This window comes from Aethalodelphis obliquidens, unplaced genomic scaffold, assembly GCF_003676395.1.
Source record: "Aethalodelphis obliquidens isolate GAN/ISIS:26980383/991018 unplaced genomic scaffold, ASM367639v1 scaffold85, whole genome shotgun sequence".
Classification (NCBI taxonomy): Eukaryota; Metazoa; Chordata; class Mammalia; order Artiodactyla; family Delphinidae; genus Aethalodelphis; species Aethalodelphis obliquidens.
Window position 1 is genome coordinate 4,436,309 of NW_020838029.1, and position 19,220 is coordinate 4,455,528.

Here is a 19,220-nt window from a genome sequence, read left to right on the forward strand (position 1 = left end):
CCCTCCCACCCTCCCTATCCCACCCATCCAGGTGGTCACAAACCACCGAGCTGATCTCCCTGTGCTATGCGGCTGCTTCCCACTAGCTATCTACCTTACGTTTGGTAGTGTATATATGTCCATGCCTCTCTCTCGCTTTGTCACAGCTTACCCTTCCCCCTCCCCATACCCTCAAGTCCATTCTCTAGTAGGTCTGTGTCTTTATTCCTGTCTTACCCCTAGGTTCTTCATGACATTTATTTTTTTCTTAAATTCCATATATATGTGTTAGCATATGGTAGTTGTCTTTCTCTTTCTGAGTTACTTCACTCTGTATGACAGACTCTAGGTCTATCCACCTCATTACAAATAGCTCAATTTCATTTCTTTTTATGGCTGAGTAATATTCCATTGTACATATGTGCCACATCTTCTTTATCCATTCATCCGATGATGGACACTTAGATTGTTTCCATCTCTGGGCTATTGTAAATCTGCAGTGAATATTTTGGTACATGACTCTTTTTGAATTATGGGCTTCTCAGGGTATATGCCCAGTAGTGGGATTGCTGGGTCATATGGTAGTTCTATTTGTAGTTTTTTAAGGAACCTCCACACTGTTCTCCACAGTGGCTGTATCAATTTACATTCCCACCAACAGTGCAAGAGGGTTCCCTTTTCTCCACACCCTCTCCAGCATTTATTGTTTCTAGATTTGTTGATGATGGCCATTCTGACTGGTGTGAGATGATATCTCATTGTAGTTTTGAGTTGCATTTCTCTTATGATTAATGATGTCGAGCATTCTTTCATGTGTTTGTTGGCAGTCTGTATATCGTCTTTGGACAAATGTCTATTTAGGTCTTCTGCCCATTTTTGGATTGGGTTGTTTGTTTTTTTGTTATTGAGCTGCATGAACTGCTTGTAAATTTTGGAGATTAATCCTTTGTCAGTTGCTTCATTTGCAAATATTTTCTCACATTCTGATGGTTGTCTTTTGGTCTTGTTTATGGTTTCCTTTGCTGTGCAAAAGCTTTGAAGTTTCATTAGGTCCCATTTGTTTATTTTATTTCCATTTCTCTAGGAGGTGGGTCAAAAAGGATCTTGCTGTAATTTATGTCATAGAGTGTTCTGCCTATGTTTTCCTCTAAGAGTTTGATAGTTTCTGGTCTTACATTTAGGGCTTTAATCCATTTTGAGCTTATTTTTGTGTACGGTGTTAGGGAGTGATCTAATCTCATACTTTTACATGTACCTGTCCAGTTTTCCCAGCACCACTTATTGAAGAGGCTGTCCTTTCTCCACTGTACATTCCTGCCTCCTTTATCAAAGATAAGGTGACCATATGTGTGTGGGTTTATGTCTGGGCTTTCTATCCTGTTCCATTGATCTATCTTTCTGTTTTTGTGCAAGTACCATACTGTCTTGATTACTGTAGCTTTGTAGTATAGTCTGAAGTCAGGGAGCCTGATTCCTCCAGCTCCGTTTTTTTTCCTCAAGATTGCTTTGGCTATTCGGGGTCTTTTGTGTTTCCATACAAATTGTGAAATTTTTTGTTCTAGTTCTGTAAAAAATGCCAGTGGTAGTTTGATACGGATTGCATAGAATCTGTAGTTTGTTTTGGGTAGTAGCATCATTTTCACAATGTTGATTCTTCCAATCCAAGAACATGGTATATCTCTCCATCTATTTGTATCATCTTTAATTTCTTTCATCAGTGTCTTATAATTTTCTGCATACAGGTCTTTTGTCTGCTTAGGTAGGTTTATTCCTAGATATTTTATTCTTTTTGTTGCCGTGGTAAATGGAAGTGTTTTCTTGATTTCACTTTCAGATTTTTCATCATTAGTGTTTAGGAATGCCAGAGATTTTTGTGCATTAAGTTTGCATGCTGCTACTTTCCCAAATTCATTGATTAGCTCTAGTAGTTTTCTGGTAGCATCTTTAGGATTCTCTATGTCATCTGCAAACAGTGATAGCTTTACTTCTACTTTTCCCATTTTTATTCCTTTTATTTCCTTTTCTTCTCTGATTGCTGTGGCTGAAACTTCCAAAACTATGTTCAATAAGAGTGGTGAGCGTGGGCAGCTTTGTCTTGTTCCTGATCTTAGTGGAAATGCTTTCAGTTTTTCACCATTGAGGATGATGTTGGCTGTGGGTTTGTCATATATGGCCTTTATTATGTTGAGGAAAGTTCCCTCTATGCCTGCTTTCTGCAAGGTTTTTATCAAAAATGGGTGTTGAATTTTGTCGAAAGCTTTCTCTGCATCTACTGAGATGATCACATGGTTTTTCTCCTTCAACTTGTTAATATGGTGTATCATGTTGATTGATTTGCATATATTGAAGAATCCTTGCATTCCTGGATTAAACCCCACTTGACATGATGTATGATCCGTTTAATGTGCTGTTGGATTCTGTTTGCTAGTATTTTGTTGAGGATTTTTGCATCTATGTTCATCAGTGATATTGGCCTATAGTTTTCTTTCTTTGTGACATCCTTGTCTGGTTTTGGTATCAGGCTGATGGTGGCCTTGTACAATGAGTTTGGGAGTGTTCCTCCCTCTGCTATATTTTGGAAGAGTTTGAGAAGGATAGGTGTTAGCTCTTCTCTAAATGTTTGATAGAAGTCGCCTGTGAAGCCATCTGTTCCTGGGCTTTTGTTTCTTGGAAGATTTTTAATCAAAGTTTCAATTTCAGTGCTTGTGTTTGGTCTGTTCATATTTTCTATTTCTTCCTGATTCAGTCTTGGCAGGTTGTGCATTTCTAAAATTTGTCTATTTCTTCCCGGTTGTCCATTTTATTGGCATAGATTTGCTTGTAGTAATCTCTCATGATCTTTTGTATTTCTGCAGTGTCAGTTGTTACTTCTCCTTTTTCATTTCTAATTCTATTGATTTGAGTCTTCTCCCTTTTTTTCTTGTTGAGTCTGGCTAATGAGTTTTTTCTTGTTGAGTCTCAACTCTTGTTGAGTCTTGTTGAGTTTATCAATTTTGTTTATCTTCTCAAAGAACCAGCTTTTAGTTTTATTGATCTTTGCTATCGTTTCTTTCATTTCTTTTTCATGTATTTCTGATCTGAGTTTTATGATTTCTTTCTTTTTGCTAACGTCGGGGTTTTTTTGTTCTTCTCTCTAATTGCTTTAGGTGCAAGGTTAGGTGGTTTATTGGAGATGTCTCCTGTTAGGATTGCATTGCTTTAAACTTCCCTCTTAGAACTGCTTTTGCTGCATCCCATAGATTTTGGGTCATCATGTCTCCATTGTCATTTGTTTCTAGGTAATTTTTTATTTCCTCTTTGATTTTTTCAGTGATCACTTCGTTATTAAGTAGTGTGTTGTTTATCCTCCATGTGTTTGTATTTTTTACAGGTCGTTTCCTGTAATTGATATCTAGTCTCATAGCGTTGTGGTCTGAAAAGATACTTGATACAATTTCAATTTTCTTAAATTTAACTAGGCTTGATTTGTGACCTAAGATATGATCTATCCTGGAGAATGTTCCATGAGCACTTGAGAAAAATGTGTATTCTGTTGTTTTTGGATGGAATGTCCTATAAATATCAATTAAGTTCATCTTGTTTAATGTATAATTTAAAGCTTGTGTTTCCTTATTTATTTTCATTTTGGATTATCTGTCCATGGGTGAAAGTGGGGTGTTAAAGTCCCCTACTATGAATGTGTTACTGTCGATTTCCCCTTTTATGGCTGTTAGTATTTGCCTTATGTATTGAGGTGCTCCTATGTTGGGTGCATAAATATTTACAATTGTTATATCTTCTTCTTGGATCGATCCCTTCAACATTATGTAGTGTCCTTCTTTGTCTGTTATAATAGTCTTTATTTTACAGTCTATTTTGTCTGATATGAGAATTGCTACTCCAGCTTTCTTTTGGTTTCCATTTGCATGAAATATCTTTTTCCATCCCCTCACTTTCAGTCTGTATGTGTCTCTAGGTCTGAAGTGGGTCTCTTGTAGACAGCAAATATATGGGTCTTTTTTTTGTATCCATTCAGCCAATCTGTGTGTTTTGGTGGGAGCATTTAGTCCATTTACATTTAAGGTAATTATCGATATGTATGTTCCTATTCCCATTTTCTTAATTGTTTTGGGTTCGTTATTGTAGGTCTTTTCCTTCTCTTGTGTTTCTTGCCTAGAGAAGTTCCTTTAGCAGTTGTTGTAAAGCTGGTTTGGTGGTGCTGAACTCTCAGCTTTTGCTTGCCTGTAAAGGTTTTAATTTCTCCATCAAATCTGAATGAGATCCTTGCTGGGTAGAGTAATCTTGGTTGCAGGTTTTTCTCCTTCATCACTTTAAATATGTCCTGCCAGTCCCTTCTGGCTTGCAGAGTTTCTGCTGAAAGATCAGCTGTTAACCTTATGGGGATTCCCTTGTGTGTTATTGTTGTTTTTCCCTTGCTGCTTTTAATATGTTTTCTTTGTATTTAATTTTTGACAGTTTGATTAATATGTGTCTTGGTGTGTTTCTCCTTGTATTTATCCTGCATGGGACTCTCTGTGCTTCCTGGACTTGATTAACTATTTCCTTTCCCATATTAGGGAAGTTTTCAGCTATAATCTCTTCAAATATTTTCTCAGTCCGTTTCTTTTTCTCTTCTTCTTCTGGAACCCCTAGAATTCGAATGTTGGTGCGTTTAATGTTATCCCAGAGGTCTCTGAGACTGTCCTCAGTTCTTTTCATTCTTTTTCTTTATTCTGCTCTGCAGTAGTTATTTCCACTATTTTATCTTCCAGGTCACTTATCCGTTCTTCTGCTTCAGTTATTCTACTATTAATCCCATCTAGAGTAGAGTATTTTTAATTTCATTTATTGTGTTGTTCATCGTTGCTTGTTTCATCTTTAGTTCTTCTAGGTCCTTGTTAAATGTTTCTTGTATTTTCTCTATTCTATTTCCAAGGTTTTGGATCATCTTTACTATCATTATTCTGAATTGTTTTTCAGGTAGACTGCCTATTTCCTCTTCATTTGTTTTTATCTTGCTCCTTCATCTGCTGTGCGTTTTTCTGTCTTCTCATTTTTCCTATCTTACTGTGTTTGGGGTGTCCTTTTTGCAGGCTGCACGTTCGTAGTTTCTGTTGTTTTTGGTGTCTGTCCCCAGTGGCTAAGGTTGGTTCAGTGGGTTGTGTAGGCTTCCTGGTGGAGGGGACTAGTACCTGTGTTCTGGTGGATGAGGCTGGATCTTGTGTTTCTGGTGGGCAGGTCCACCTCTGGTGGTGTGTTTTGGGGTGTCTGTGGACTTATTATTAGTTTAGGCAGCCTCTCTGCTAATGGGTGGGGTTGTGTTCCTGTGTTGCTAGTTGTTTGGCATAGGGTGTCCAGCACTGTAGCTTGCTGGTCGTTGAGTGAAGCTGAGTGCTGGTGTGGAGATCGAGATCTCTGGGAGATTTTTGCTGTTTGATACTATGTGGAGGTGGGAGGTCTGTTGTTGACCAGTGTTTTGAAGTTGGCTCTCCCACCTCAGAGGCACAGCACTGACTCCTGGCTGCAGCACCAAGAGCCTTTCATCCACACGGCTCAGACTAAAAGGGAGAAAAAGTAGAAAGAAAGAATTAGTAGAAGAAAGAAAGAAAGAAAGGAGAGAGGGAGGGAGGGAGGGAGGGAGGAAGGAAGGAGGGAAGGAGGGAAGGAGGAAGGAAGGAAAATAAGAACGAAAGAAGATAAAGTAAAATAATATAAAGTAAGATAAAATTTAATAAAGTTATTAAAATAAAAAAATAATTATTAAGAGAAAAAAAGAAAAAAATGGATGGATAGATCCCTAGGACCAATGGTGGAAGCCAAGATATACAGACAAAATCTCACACAGAAGCATACACATACACACTCACAAAAAGAGGAAAAGGGGAAAAAATTATAAATCTTGCTCTCAAAGTTTGCCTCCTCAATTTGGGATGATTCGTTGTCTTAAGGAGGGAAGGAGGGAAGGAAAGAAAGTAAGGAAAAAGATAAAATAAAATAAAAGAAAGTTAATAAAATAAAAAAGAATTATTAAGAAAAAGAATTAAAAAAAAACAAACAAAAAACGGACGGATAGAACCCTAGGACAAATGGTGGAAGCAAAGCTATACAGACAAAATCTCACAGAGAAGAATACACATACACATTCACAAAAATAGGAAAAGGGGAATAAAATCATAAATCTTCCTCTCAAAGTCCACCTCCTTAATTTGGGATGATTCGTTGTCTATTCATGTATTCCACAGATGCAGGGTACGTCAAGTTGTTTGTGGAGCTTTAATCCGCTGCTTCTGAGGCTGCTGGGAGAGATTTCCCTTTCTATTCTTTGGTCTCACAGCTCCCAGGGGCTCAGCTTTGGATTTGGCCCCTCCTCTGTGTGTAGGTCGCTGGAGGGCGTCTGTTCTTCGCTCAGACAGGACAGGGTTAAAGTAGCAGCTGATTTGGGGGCTCTGGCTCACTCAGGTTCGGGGGGAGGGAGGGACACGGAGTGTGGGGCGAGCCTGCGGTGGCAGAGGCCAGCATGATGTCGCACCAGCCTGAGACGCGCCATGCGTTCTTCCGGGGGAGTTGTCCCTGGATCCCGGGACCCTGGCAGTGGCGGGCTCCACAGGCTACCCGGAAGGGGGGTGTGTAGTGATCTGTGCTCGCACACAGACTTCTTGTTGGCGGCGGCAGCAGCCTTAGAGTCTCATGCCCGTCTCTGGAGTCCGCGCTTTTAGCCCCGGCTCGAGCCCGTCTCTGGAGCTCCTTTAAGCAGTGCTCTTAATCCCCTCTCCTTGCACACCAGGAAACAAAGAGGGAAGAAAAAGTCTCTTGCCTCTTCGGCAGGTCCAGACTTTTCCCCGGACTCCCTCCTGGCTAGCTGTGCTGCACCAACCCCCTGCAGGCTGTGTTCATGCCGCCAACCCCAGTCCTCTCCCAGCGCTCCGACTGAAGCCCGAGCCTCAGCTTCAGGCCCTGCCCGCTCAGGTGGGTGAGCAGACAAGCCTCTCGGGCTGGTGAGTGCCGGTTGGCACCGATCCATTGTGCGGGAATCTCTCCGCTTTGCCCTCCGCACCCCTGTTGCTGTGCTCTCCTCCACGGCTCTGAAGCTTCCCCCTCCGCCACCCGCAGTCTCTGCCCACGAAGGGGTTTCCTAGTGTGTGGAAACCTTTCCTCCTTCACAGCTCCCTCCCACTGGTGCAGGTCCCTATCCTTTTGTCTCTGTTTATTCTTTTTTCTTTTGCCCTACCCAGGTACGTGGGGGGGTTTCTTGCCTTTTGGGAGGTCTGAGGTCTTCTGCCAGTGTTCAGAAGGTGTTCTGTAGGAGTTGTTCCACGTGTAGATGTATTTCTGGTGTATCTGTGGGGAGAAAGGTGATCTCTGCGTCTTACTCTTCCGCCATCTTCCAGAAGCCCTGTATTTCTTGTTTTTCTTTTTTTTGCTTGCAGGTTTTCTTTCATTTATTTATTTTTTATTTTTTTGGCCATGCCCCGGGGCATCTGGGATCTTAGTTCCCCCACCAGGGATCGAACCTGCACCCCCTGCATTGGAAGCACGGAGTCTTAACCACTGGACTGCCAGGGAAGTCCCCAGATTCTTTTATTTCTTGATTATGAGGTCACTATTAGCACTATCAGTAAAGTTGTGGGAAGACTAGTGTAGACTACAAAGGATTAAGAGAGTGGGAGAGTGAAGAGCAGTTTGATCAGAGAAGATGAGAGGAAGGAGAGTAGTTTGAGGGAATGGCCGAAACAAGGAAGTGATATATTTTACCATTTTACTATGGAAGCTTTCAAATATGTAAATAAAGAGTAGTATAACGAAACCCATATACCTATCAACATTCTGCTATTCTTTTTTATTTCCCCACCATATTTTTTTCTGGAGTATTATTTTAACCTTTTTATTTTGAACTGATTTTAGACATACAGAAAAATTGCAAAAATGGTACAGAGAGTTCCTGTATACCCCTCACCCAGCTTCCTCTAGTGTTAACATTGTATATAACCATAGTACAGTGATCAGAACCAGGAAGTTAACATTGGTACAACACTATTAAACTACAGATCTTATTTGAATTTTATCAGGATTTCCACGAATGTCCTTTTTTGTTCCAGGATCTTATCCAGGATCTCACATTGCATTTAGCTGTTATTTTTCCTTAGTTTCCTTCAGTTTGTAATCGTTCTTCAGTCTTTCCTTGTCTTTCATAATCTTTTGTGAGTGTTTTAAAGCAAATCTGAGACATATCACTTTACCCATAATACTTCAGTATGTTTCCCTAATAGGTAAGGACTTTTGTTTTGTTATCACACATAACATAATAATAATCACTCCTTAATATCATCTAATCTCTATTCACCTCCCAATTTTCTAAAAAAAAAAAATGTGTTTTTACAATTTGTCCAAATCAGGATCCAAACAAGGTCAACAAATTGCATTTGGTTAGTAAGCCTCTCTTTTCTCTAAAGGAACATTTCTTTTCCTTTGTTTGTTTTTTTAAAAATTTATTTTATTTTTGGCTGTGTTGGGTTTTTGTTGCTGCATGCAGGCTTTAGTTGCGGCGAGCAGGGGCTACTCTTTGTTGCAGTATACAGGCTTCTCATTGCGGTGGCTTCTTTTGTTGTGAGCATGGGCTCTAGGCGCATGGGCTTCAGTAGTTGTGGCACGCAGGCTCAGTAGGTGTGGCTTGTGCAGGCTCAGTAGTTGTGGTGCATGGGCTTAGTTGCTCTGCGGCATGTGGGATCTTCCCAGACCAGGGCTCAAACCCGTGTCCCTTGTGTTGGCAGGTGGATTCTTAACCACTGAGCCACCAGGAAAGTCCCAATAAGTCTCTTTTAATATATGTGGTCTCTTTTTAATGTAATTTATTTGTTTAAATTCAGTCATTTCTCTTGTAGAATTCTCCACTTTCTGTATTTGGCTGATTGTATCCTTGTGGTATTTTTAGTATGTGCCTCTGTCCACATATTTCCTGTAAACTTTAAGATCCAGAGGCTTGATTATATTTAGATTCATTTTGGCCTGGGGAGGGGAGGCAAAAAGGAAAAAGAACTTAGATGGTCCCTAAAATTAGGAATTTTTTGTTTATTTTTTAACTTTTTATTAAGAAAAATTTCAAACACACAAAAGTAGAATGGTAATGTGGACCCTCAGGTACCCAACCTTCAATAATAATTACCAGTTTATGGCCAATCTTCTTTCTTCTATAGCCCTACCCGCTTTTCTCTATACTATTTTGAAGCAAATCCCCAGCATCATTACATTAGTAAATATTTGATATGTATCTCTAAAAGATAAGGATTCTGTTTTTAAAGAACATAACCACAATATCATTAGTACATCTAAAAAATCAATAATTCCCTAATATCAAATATCTTGTCGGTGTTCAAATTTCCAGTTATCTCCTAAATGTTATATTTTTATAATTTAAAGTCTGGCCCACTACCTATTTTTGTAAATAAGGTTTCATTGGAACACAGCCAAACATAATTTTTTTTTGCAGTACGCAGGCCTCCCACTGCCGTGGCCCCTCCCGCCGCGGAGCACAGGCTCCGGACGCGCAGGCCCAGCGGCCATGGCTCATGGGCCCAGCCACTCCGCGGCACGTGGGATCCTTCCCGACCAGGGCACGAACCTGTGCCCCCCGCATCGGCAGGCGGACCCCCAACCACTGCGCCACCAGGGAAGCCCCCCAAACATAATTTTTTTATGTATTGTCTTTGATTGCTTTCATGCTACAGTGGCAGAGTTGAGCAACTGCAACAGAAACCATTTGGCTCTCAAAACCTAAAATATTTACTATTTGGGTCCTTCACAGAAGAAGTTTGGTGACCTCTGCTTTAGGCAGTCATCTTTTAGAATAATTAAAAATAAAATATTTTTTATATTTACCATCATTTAAACCACTTCTGGTTATCTTCATTTCCTTGTGTAAATCCAAATCTCCTTCTGATATCATATTCCTTTCTGAAGATCATACTTTAACATTTCTTATAGTGCATGTTTCAGCTTTTGCTCATCTGAAAAATGTCATTGTTTTGCCTTCATTTTTAATAGCTATTTTTGCTGGGTTTAGAATTCTGGGTTGACAGTTTTATTTGTTCAGCACTCTAAAGGTGTGTCCATTTTCTTCTGCCTTGTGTAGTTTTGGGTGAGATGTCTGTTACCTGTTTCCTCTGATTGCAATGTCTTTTTTCTCTGGCAGACTTTAAGGTTTTCCTCTTTATCTTTGGTTTTCAGTAGTGTGAATGTGTTTAGGTTTGTGGATTTTTGCTTTTGTCTTTAGGTATTTATCTTTTTTAATATAATTTTTATTTATTTTTTAAAATTTTATTTATTTATTTATTTGGCTGTGTTGGGTCTTCGTTTCTGTGCGAGGGCTTTCTCTAGTTGTGGTGAGCGGGGGCCACTCTTCATCGCAGTGCACGGGCCTCTCACTGTCGCAGCCTCTCTTGTTGCGGGGCACAGGCTCCAGATGCGCAGGCTCAGTAGTTGTGGCTCACGGGCCTAGTTGCTCCGCGGCATGTGGGATCTTCCCAGACCAGGGCTCGAACCCGTGTCCCCTGCATTGGCAGGCAGATTCTCAACCACTGTGCCACCAGGGAAGCCCGAGGTATTTATCTTGATTGGGGTTTTCTGGGCTTGGATCTGTCATTTGATGTCTTCGTTATTTTTGGAAAACAATTCAGTTGTTACCTTTTCAAATATTTTTTTCAGATCCATTATCTTTCTCCTCTTGTGGGATTTCAGTAATATACAAATTAGACTGTTTAATATCGACCCACAGTTCTTGTATGCTCTGTTCTGTTTTGGGGTGTTCTTTTTTGTTATTTTCTAGTTTTATTGAGATATTATTGGCATATAACATTGTACAAGTTTAAGGTGTACAATGATTGTTTTTTTTTTTTTTTTTTTGGCGGTACACGGGCCTCTTACTGTTGTGGCCTCTCCCGCTGTGGAGCACAGGCTCTGGACGCGCAGGCTTAGTGGCCATGGCTCACGGGCCTAGCCACTCCGCGGCATGTGGGATCTTCCTGGACCGGCGCACGAACCCGTGTCCCCTGCATCGGCAGGCGGACTCTCAACCACTGTGCCACCAGGGAAGCCCCAATACAATGATTTGATGTGTGTAATTTTAAATTTTCTAACTCTTCTTGTTTTGTTTTTGTTTAGATAATTTTCACTGACCTATCACCGATTTCTTTATTTGGCTCTGTTGAGTCTGCTGGTAAGGCTGTCAAAGGCATTCTTCATCTGTTACTGTATTCACTTACTTCTAGCATTGCCATTTGACTCTTACAGTTTCCATCTCTTGGCAGAAATTCATCATCATTCATGCATGTATCTTTTCTACTAGAGCCTTTTTTAACATTTTAATTGTATTCATGGTAAATTTTTCTTCTGAAATTCTAACATCTGGGTCACCTCAGAGTCTGGTTTAATTGCTTTGTCTTGTAACAGAAGGTTGTTTCCCTGTGTGTGTGTGTGTGTGTGTGTGTGTGTGTGTGTGTGTGTATGGGGAAGGGGTAATTTTTTTATTGATCACTGGCCATTGTGTATAACAGTAGAGACTGCCTGGAAATGGCACATCTTTTCTGCTAAGTTGTTACTATGGGGGTTAAGTTAATATAGTAAGGAGTTGAACTGTATTTGGGTTTTGTACTTGATATGGGAACCTTCAATGCATCATCAGCTTCAAATTCCTCCCCTATTACCTTGTGCTTAGGGTGGGCACTAGGTTTTCCCAGTGTTTTTCTTAATGTTCCTCCTCCATGCTTAGTTTTCTGTATTCCCTTTGCCCCTGCTTAAGATAGTTGGTTTCTCTCCAAGCTCTAGCCCCTCCCTTAGCACTAGACTGCTATTGCTTGTTGTTGCATACTTGCTAGCCTTGTGGTGGGTACCTGGGAGGTGGAGATTCTTTGTTGTTTTGGTCCAGCCTCTGCCTTAGGTAGGTCATATGTCCCTGAGTCTTCCTGGGTGAGACTTTCTCAGTGATCCTGTCTCTCCCCCAGCTGAAGGGAGACTCTAATAGTCTGGCCTCAGGATGATTTCCCACCCCTCCTCCAGGAGTAGTGAGGTTTGTCTTTTCCCTTTCCCCAGCCACAGTGGGTTTTCACCTGTGCTCTGGAGACAACAGAGTTTGCTGATCTTCCCCCAGCAGCTTTAAGTCTCTTTTTCTGTAGGGGAGAAGGGTCTGAGCCGGTCTCTGTGCTTTTCTCAGAAGAGGCAGCTACTCCCCTTACACCTGGACCAATGGAAGTCTGTGGAGAAGAGCCTGCAAGTGGGTGTGAATGCCTCCTGTGTCTAATGTTTCCAGGGACACTGTACTCTCACACTAGTCAACACTTGGTCTTTAGCAATTCATTTTTAAATTTTAGCTGAATTCTTAATCATCTGTGTGATGCCCCGTGTTGTTGTCTTCTCGTGCTTTGCTACAGATGAGCCAGTGCTCATGTCCCATCTCTTCTTGGAAGTAAGTGCCTGTCTTTCCTTAGATTTCATTCATGCTGCTTGGTTGCCCTACAACCTCAGCTCTCTGATGGGTTCAAGGAAAGTTATGATTTTGTAGTTAGTCTAGCTTTTTCTCATTGTTCTAGTGGATGGGATGCTCATTCCAGCTTTCTACATCCTAATTGGAAGTCAAATTACAGTGTTGTAAAGTCACTTGAAATAGTTGCTCTCTGTGTGGTTGTGTATTTAATTCAGTAGGTTCATTTGTTTCATTTTTCTTTCAGTTTTTGGGACTGCTTTTAAATTTTAATTTTGTCTCATAATTCTGTGAAGTTATTTATATGATTTCAAGTTATATATACAGAACAATGTGTGTTCCAAGAAGACTAACTTCTCTACTTGTTTCCTCCACCTTATTCCCTCCTTTCCTAATTAGGAAGCCTCTTTTAAAAAAAATCTATGACATTTCTTACATTACATGTGACAGGTCACATTACATGACTTATTTCTTATATTTAAAAGATATTCAGATATGTATATATATATATTTGTACCCCCTCTTTTCTCAGATAAATGGTAGCACGTATACAGACTTTCCTCCACATTATTTTTTAATTTAACACTCCATAATAGTTCTTTAGAGATATACCCATTCCTTCTTACAGCTGCATAGCACTCCATTATGTGGACATACCATGCTTTATTCAACTGGTTCTCTGTTGATGGGCATTTGGGCTATTCTCAGGTTTTTCGCTTTTACAGGTAGTGTTGTAATGAAGAGCCTTGTGTGTGTGTTTGTGTGTGTGTGTATATATATATATATATATATATATATGATTTTTTGTATTTTTACCACTTTAGACTCCTAAAAGTGGTGAGCAATCCATATGTAAACTTACTGGATATTGCCAGATTAATCTTCAATAGGGCCTAGTACCATTTTACCTCCCCAGCAGCAGTGTGTGAGTGCTTTTACCCCTCAGCTTCACTTGTAGAATGTGTGGTCAAACTTGGATTTTTGCCGGTCTAACAGGTGAAGAATTTTCAAGTAGCTTTAATTTGCATTTCCTTATTAAGAGTGTGATTGAGAAGCTGCTTTTCATAAGTTCTTTGAACAACCTTATTCTTCCTAAAATTTTAGTATACTGTCTTGTATTTCATTTACCTGTAACTATTGCCCACTAAACATTGGGCCAAAAACCATATGAGAAGGGATTGCTTCTGTTTTCTTAGGAACTTGAAGATTCTAGAGTTTCAGTCACAGTAATCAAATTTGGCATATGAACGTAAGAGTTTAAAAGTTTGCAATCTTGCAGTTCACTTTGGAAATGTTATTTGATCTGTGGTTGCCAGTAATCTGGTAAAAAGAGTATAAATAATGATGTGTTTTGCTATTTCCATGTTCTTCCCAGTTTCCCTTTAGATTTCACATAATGCTCCAGTTTTAGCCAGCATAATGCTCTGTTTTAGCCAGCAGAGGCCACTGGAGCCCACTAAGGAGCAGAAGTGCAACAGAATTGTGGCTGTGCTAAGATGTGATCACTGAAATGTCACTAAAAGTTCTGCAATCTTACTAGCTTCTATCCTGTTAAGATTTCATGCTTGACAGCTCATGCAGCTCAATATCAAAAAAAACAAATAACCCAATCCAAAAATGGGCAGAAGACCTAAACAGACATTTCTCCAAAGAAGATATATAGATTGCCAACAAACACATGAAAGGATGTTCAACATCACTAATCATTAGAGAAATGCAAATGAAAACCACAATGAGGTATCATCTCATACTGGTCAGAATTGCCATCATCAACAAATCTAGAAACAATAAATGCTGGAGAGGGTGTGCAGAAAAGGGAACCCTCCTGCACTGTTGGTGGGAATGAAAATTGATACAGCCACTGTGGAAAACAGTATAGAGGTTCCTTAAAAAACTACAAATAGAACTACCATATGACCCAGCAATCCCACTACTGGGCATATACCCTGAGAAAACTATAATTCAAAAAGAGACATGCACCCCAATGTTCATTGCAGCACTATTTACAATAGCCAGGACATGGAAGGAACCTAAATGTCCTTCGACAGATGAATGGATAAAGAAGATGTGGCACATATATACAATGGAATGTTACTCAGCCATAAAAAGGAGTGAAATTGAGTTATTTGTAATGAGGTGGATGGACCTAGAGCCTGTCATACAGAGTGAAGTAAGAAAGAGAAAAGCAAATACCGTATGCTAACACATATATGGAATCTAAAAAAACGGTACTGATGAACCTAGTGGCAGGGTGGGAATAAAGACGCAGACAGAGAACGGACTTGAGGACACGGGTGTGGGGGATGGGGAAGCTGGGACAAAGTGAAAGAGTAGCATCGATGTATATACACTACCAAATGTAAAATAGATAGCTAGTGGGAAGCTGCTGTATAGCACAGGGAGATCAGCTTGATGCTTTGTGATGACCTAGAGGGGTGGGATAGGAGGGTGGGAGAGAGGCTTAAGAGGGAGGGGATATGAGGATATATGTATACATATAGCTGATTCACTTCGTTGTACAGCAGAAACTAACACAACATTGTAAAGCAATTATACTCTGATAAAGATATAAAAAAAAGATTTCATGCTTGAAATAAACCAGATATTTGAGGGCAAGAAAGTCTATGCCATTTACTTTATAATTTTTTCCATTGTTTGCCATCTCCTTCTTTAAGTTAAAAGAAATAAGCGTTTGAGAATTTTAGCTAACTGCATTTTTCGATGTCTGGTGAGCTAACACCTTATTTTAAAAACTGTATAAAACCCTACAAAAAGACATGGTCCTGCTCTCTGGGAAATGATGATGTCTTTGGGGGAATCCTACAGTTTATTACAGGCTTTAAATTTTTGTCCCTAATTCTTCTCAGTTTGCAGGCCTTTCAGATATATCTATCTCACAAGACATCCCTGTGGAAGGAGAAATCACCATTCCCATGAGATCTCGCATTCGGGAATTTGACAGCTCCACACTGAATGAATCTGTTCAGAATACCATTGTAAGTTAGACAAGTTGAGAGAACTTCTGTTCAGTGTCATGGGGCTAAATAGCTAATAGCAGTTTGTAATATTTTTGATTGGTTCACTGGTTTTCAGTGTATTTTATTTATTGAAATTTAAGGTTCTCCCCTAGAGAATAATTTGGTACAGCCTTTTTGGAAAGCAGTTTGGCTGTAATGGATATTAAGGAACTTAAAATGTCCAATCTTTTTGAGGTGATAATTCCCACTTCTCTAGGTATAGTATAAGGAAAAAAAATTTTTAATACAAAAGTATTTTAAAAAATATAGAAAAATGTTTATACAAAGATGTTTGTTACAGCAATATTTATAATGGGAGAAAGTTGCAAAGAAGAGTAATCGGTTAAGTAAATTATGTTACATCTATGTGGTAGAATGGTAAACAACCATTAAAAGTCATGTTTACAAAGAACTATTAATGACATGAAGAAATTTCTAAATTAGGACAGAATTACCTCAACTATAATTTGAGAGGTTATGTTTATATGACTGCACCCTTCTTTAAATGTCTTGATTTTTTAAAATCTGGCTTCTAGGATTCATTTGCCAGAATGTATGGGAATGTTGAAAATTAATTGACTTTACACATTGTGAAGAATGTGTTAGCTTGGGAGCAGGCTGATTGCCCCTTGTGACCTCATCATGTATGAACTGAAAGTTAGGTGCTGTGTTTTGCAGAGCAGATTTTACTAGTGCTATTATTTTCGTTTCTTTAAGTAACATATTAGGAGGGCTATGTTTCTCTTCTGTGGAGTTTAAAAACTCAAAACAGAACTGATGAATGTGGTAAAGAGTTAGATGTTGGCTTAAGGAGTTAATAGGAAAAGTTAATAGAAAAAGGAGTTAATAGAAAAACCCCACCTCTCTGGTTTGTTTGTATAGTGAAGGAATTAAACTGGAGTTATAGCTCTAAAATTCAATGAAGGGCTCCCAGGAGATTGAAATAAAAGAAATTTTAGCAAATTAAGTGAGGGGGCTGCTTGGCAACCTTGGTCATCACAGTACAAGTTGTTTATATCTTTCAGATGCGTGATCTAAAAGCTGTTGGGAAAAAATTCATGCATGTTTTGTACCCAAGGAAAAGCAATACTCTTTTGAGAGATTGTAAGTATATAAGGATTTTGAGGCTTTGCTGTTTCTCATCATACATTATCATAAGTATTTTATAAGGCAAAGGCTCTGTGGTAATAAAACTGATGTCATTTTGCAGGATGAAAAAATACATAAATGAAGTTTTTGAAAAAAGTTAAAAATTTAGGATGGAATTTCAGAGATTGGAAGATTTTGCTGAATATATTGTCCTCATCAATAAATATAGACTGTATATTTTCACCTGCTATAATAGACACTGCAAAGAATATTTCTGGAAGTGGCAAAGACATAGGGACTTTGTTCAACCAAAGAGCTAATGATTTCCAAGGGAAAGGCAAAATGTGTAAATGTTAAATTAGAATAATAGCTAATACCCATTAAAGGTTTAACAAATTAATAGTGCTTTATTGACATTTCTATTTTCAGAATGATCATTTAGTCTGTTGACTGCTTTCTTTAGGAGTTCCAAAACAGTGTTTGCAGAAAATTTTGCTGTTATTTAGAATTTATTCTTAAAATTGTTAGACCTTTTCTTTTCAAGCATTCTTGGTTTTTCTTAGTACCCTTTGTCAGAAAAAAATTGAATCTATTGTTTGAGAGTAGTAACAATGATGTTGTACATGAGTGTACCTTCTATTTTGGCAGCATTTCAGCTGTAATATAAGGATGTCAAATATGTGGCAAATGTGCCATCACTGTGTGGCAATTGGATGCAGCGTCAGAATCTTTTTCAACATAGTACATTGTGGGTTGAAGCTGACACATGATTTGCTACAGCTCGTATGTAGTGGAAAGAGCATGGGCAAATCAGTGTTTGAATAGTGTGTGATCTTGGATAAGACAGTTAACTTTTCTGAGGTTGAAGTTTCTTCCTCAGAAAAGCTGTCTTATCCAATTAGATACCAATTCAGATCCATTAGGATGGTTATTGTCAAAGAAACAGAAAATAACAAGTGTTGGTGAGGATGTGGAGAAATTGGAACCCTTGTGCATTGCTGGTGGGAATGTAAAATGGTACAGCCACTGTGTAAAACAACATGGTGGTTCCTCAAAAAATTACCACATAATTTTATAGTATATAAAATTTATAGTATAGAACTACCACATGATTCATTCAGCACGTCTCCTTCTGGGTATATACCCAAAAGAATTGAAAGCACGGACTCAAACAGTTATTTGCACCTGTGTTCATAGCAGCAGGTGAAAACAACTCTTACGTCTATCAGTGGATGGATGGGTAAACAAAGTGTGTTATATACACCATGGTGTATGCCATATATGAATGGGTTATTATCCTTAAAAAGGAGTGAAATTCCTGATACATGCTACAACTTGGATGAACCTTGAAGACATTATGCTAAGTAAAATAAGCCATACACAAAAGGACATACATGATTCCACTTATGTTAGGTACCTAGAGTAGTCAGATTTATAGAGAAAAAAAGTTAAATGATGGTTGTCAGGGACTGAGGGGGTATTGAGGAGTTATTGTTTAATGGGTTGGAGTTTCAGTTTGGGAGATGAAAAAGTTCTGGAGATGGATGGTGTGTTGCTTGCACAACAGTGAATATACTCCGTGCCTGTACAGTTAAAAGTGACTAAAATGGTAAATTTTGTGTTTTATGTATTTCACAAGAATAAGAATAGTTTTAAAATACTGTTATGAATCTTTTACAAATTAAAAACAGTCTTCACTGCATTAAAAAAACAGTGTATTAATGTCAGTTGTACTTGAATTCAGCTTTTCAGTTGATAAATTTTAACAATTTATTGCTTATTTAATTAACAATAGTTTATTAGAGTCTTAGGATTATGGTTTTTCTTTTTTTACATCTTTAACAAACTTTCCACAGTGGTGTCAAAATTACTTATTTAAAAAAAAGACGTAAGTATGTACATATGCACACTTCTTTCACATAAAGTTATGTACAAGTGAGGTTAAAGTTAGAAGTGGTATATGTACCTTTTTTCATATTACTTGAGGAAGATAATTGTGCTTTAAGCTGTATGTTACTGAACTGTTGGTTTATTAATCACCCAACAGCTATTGATTGAGAACCACAGTGATTAGACCTAATGTTGACAGAGCCTTTATAGTTTTCAAAAAGTTTTCATGTTGTTTGTTAACATTTAACCCTATGAAATTACCAGTGTTGGGCTGTTTTTCGCCTATAAGAACAGCAATTCTATGCTAGTTCAATGTAGTAATTATGAAAGGGAAACAGTATTGCAGAGTGGAAAGGACTTTGTAGTAGGAATCAGAAGATTCTGGTTTTGGTTCTAGGTTCTGGTCCCACCCCCACACTTAACTGTTTACGGAAACTTGGGCATGTCACTTCTTCCCAGCTTTGTTTTTCATATTTGTGAGGTGAACCTGATTATACTTGCCTTGTCTAATGTAGTCTCAGATAGGTAAAGTGACTTGGCTTTAGTCTTCTTTTTGGTGTTGCAGGGTAGGGCACTTATGTCTTTTGACTCCTTGCTCGTTGGTCTTTAACTGTAGCATGCTGGAATGTGGCTTAGTAGGTGGGGAGAGGGGTGATTTGTGGGATGTGAAGTGAACAAAACTTAAAGGATATATGAAGAAGGGCATTCAGAATTAGGGAGCAGGGAGGGTCAGCAGAGGGATAGCAGAGGTCGGAAGGCTTGGGCAGACAGGGAGAGCCTTGATGTCTGAATTCCAA

General features: G+C 38.9%; 1 protein-coding gene across 4 annotated transcripts in view; it reads left to right on the forward strand.

The window, feature by feature from the left end:
* Positions 1-19,220, forward strand: part of YIPF6 (Yip1 domain family member 6) — an 82,229-nt gene that overhangs the window by 5,450 nt on the left and 57,559 nt on the right. For all 4 annotated transcript variants that reach the window (XM_027093631.1, XM_027093633.1, XM_027093634.1 and 1 more), the window contains exons 2-3: positions 15,295-15,423; positions 16,470-16,548. In XM_027093631.1, coding sequence (XP_026949432.1) covers positions 15,295-15,423; positions 16,470-16,548 — 208 coding nt within the window. The remainder of the gene's footprint in view (positions 1-15,294; positions 15,424-16,469; positions 16,549-19,220) is intronic.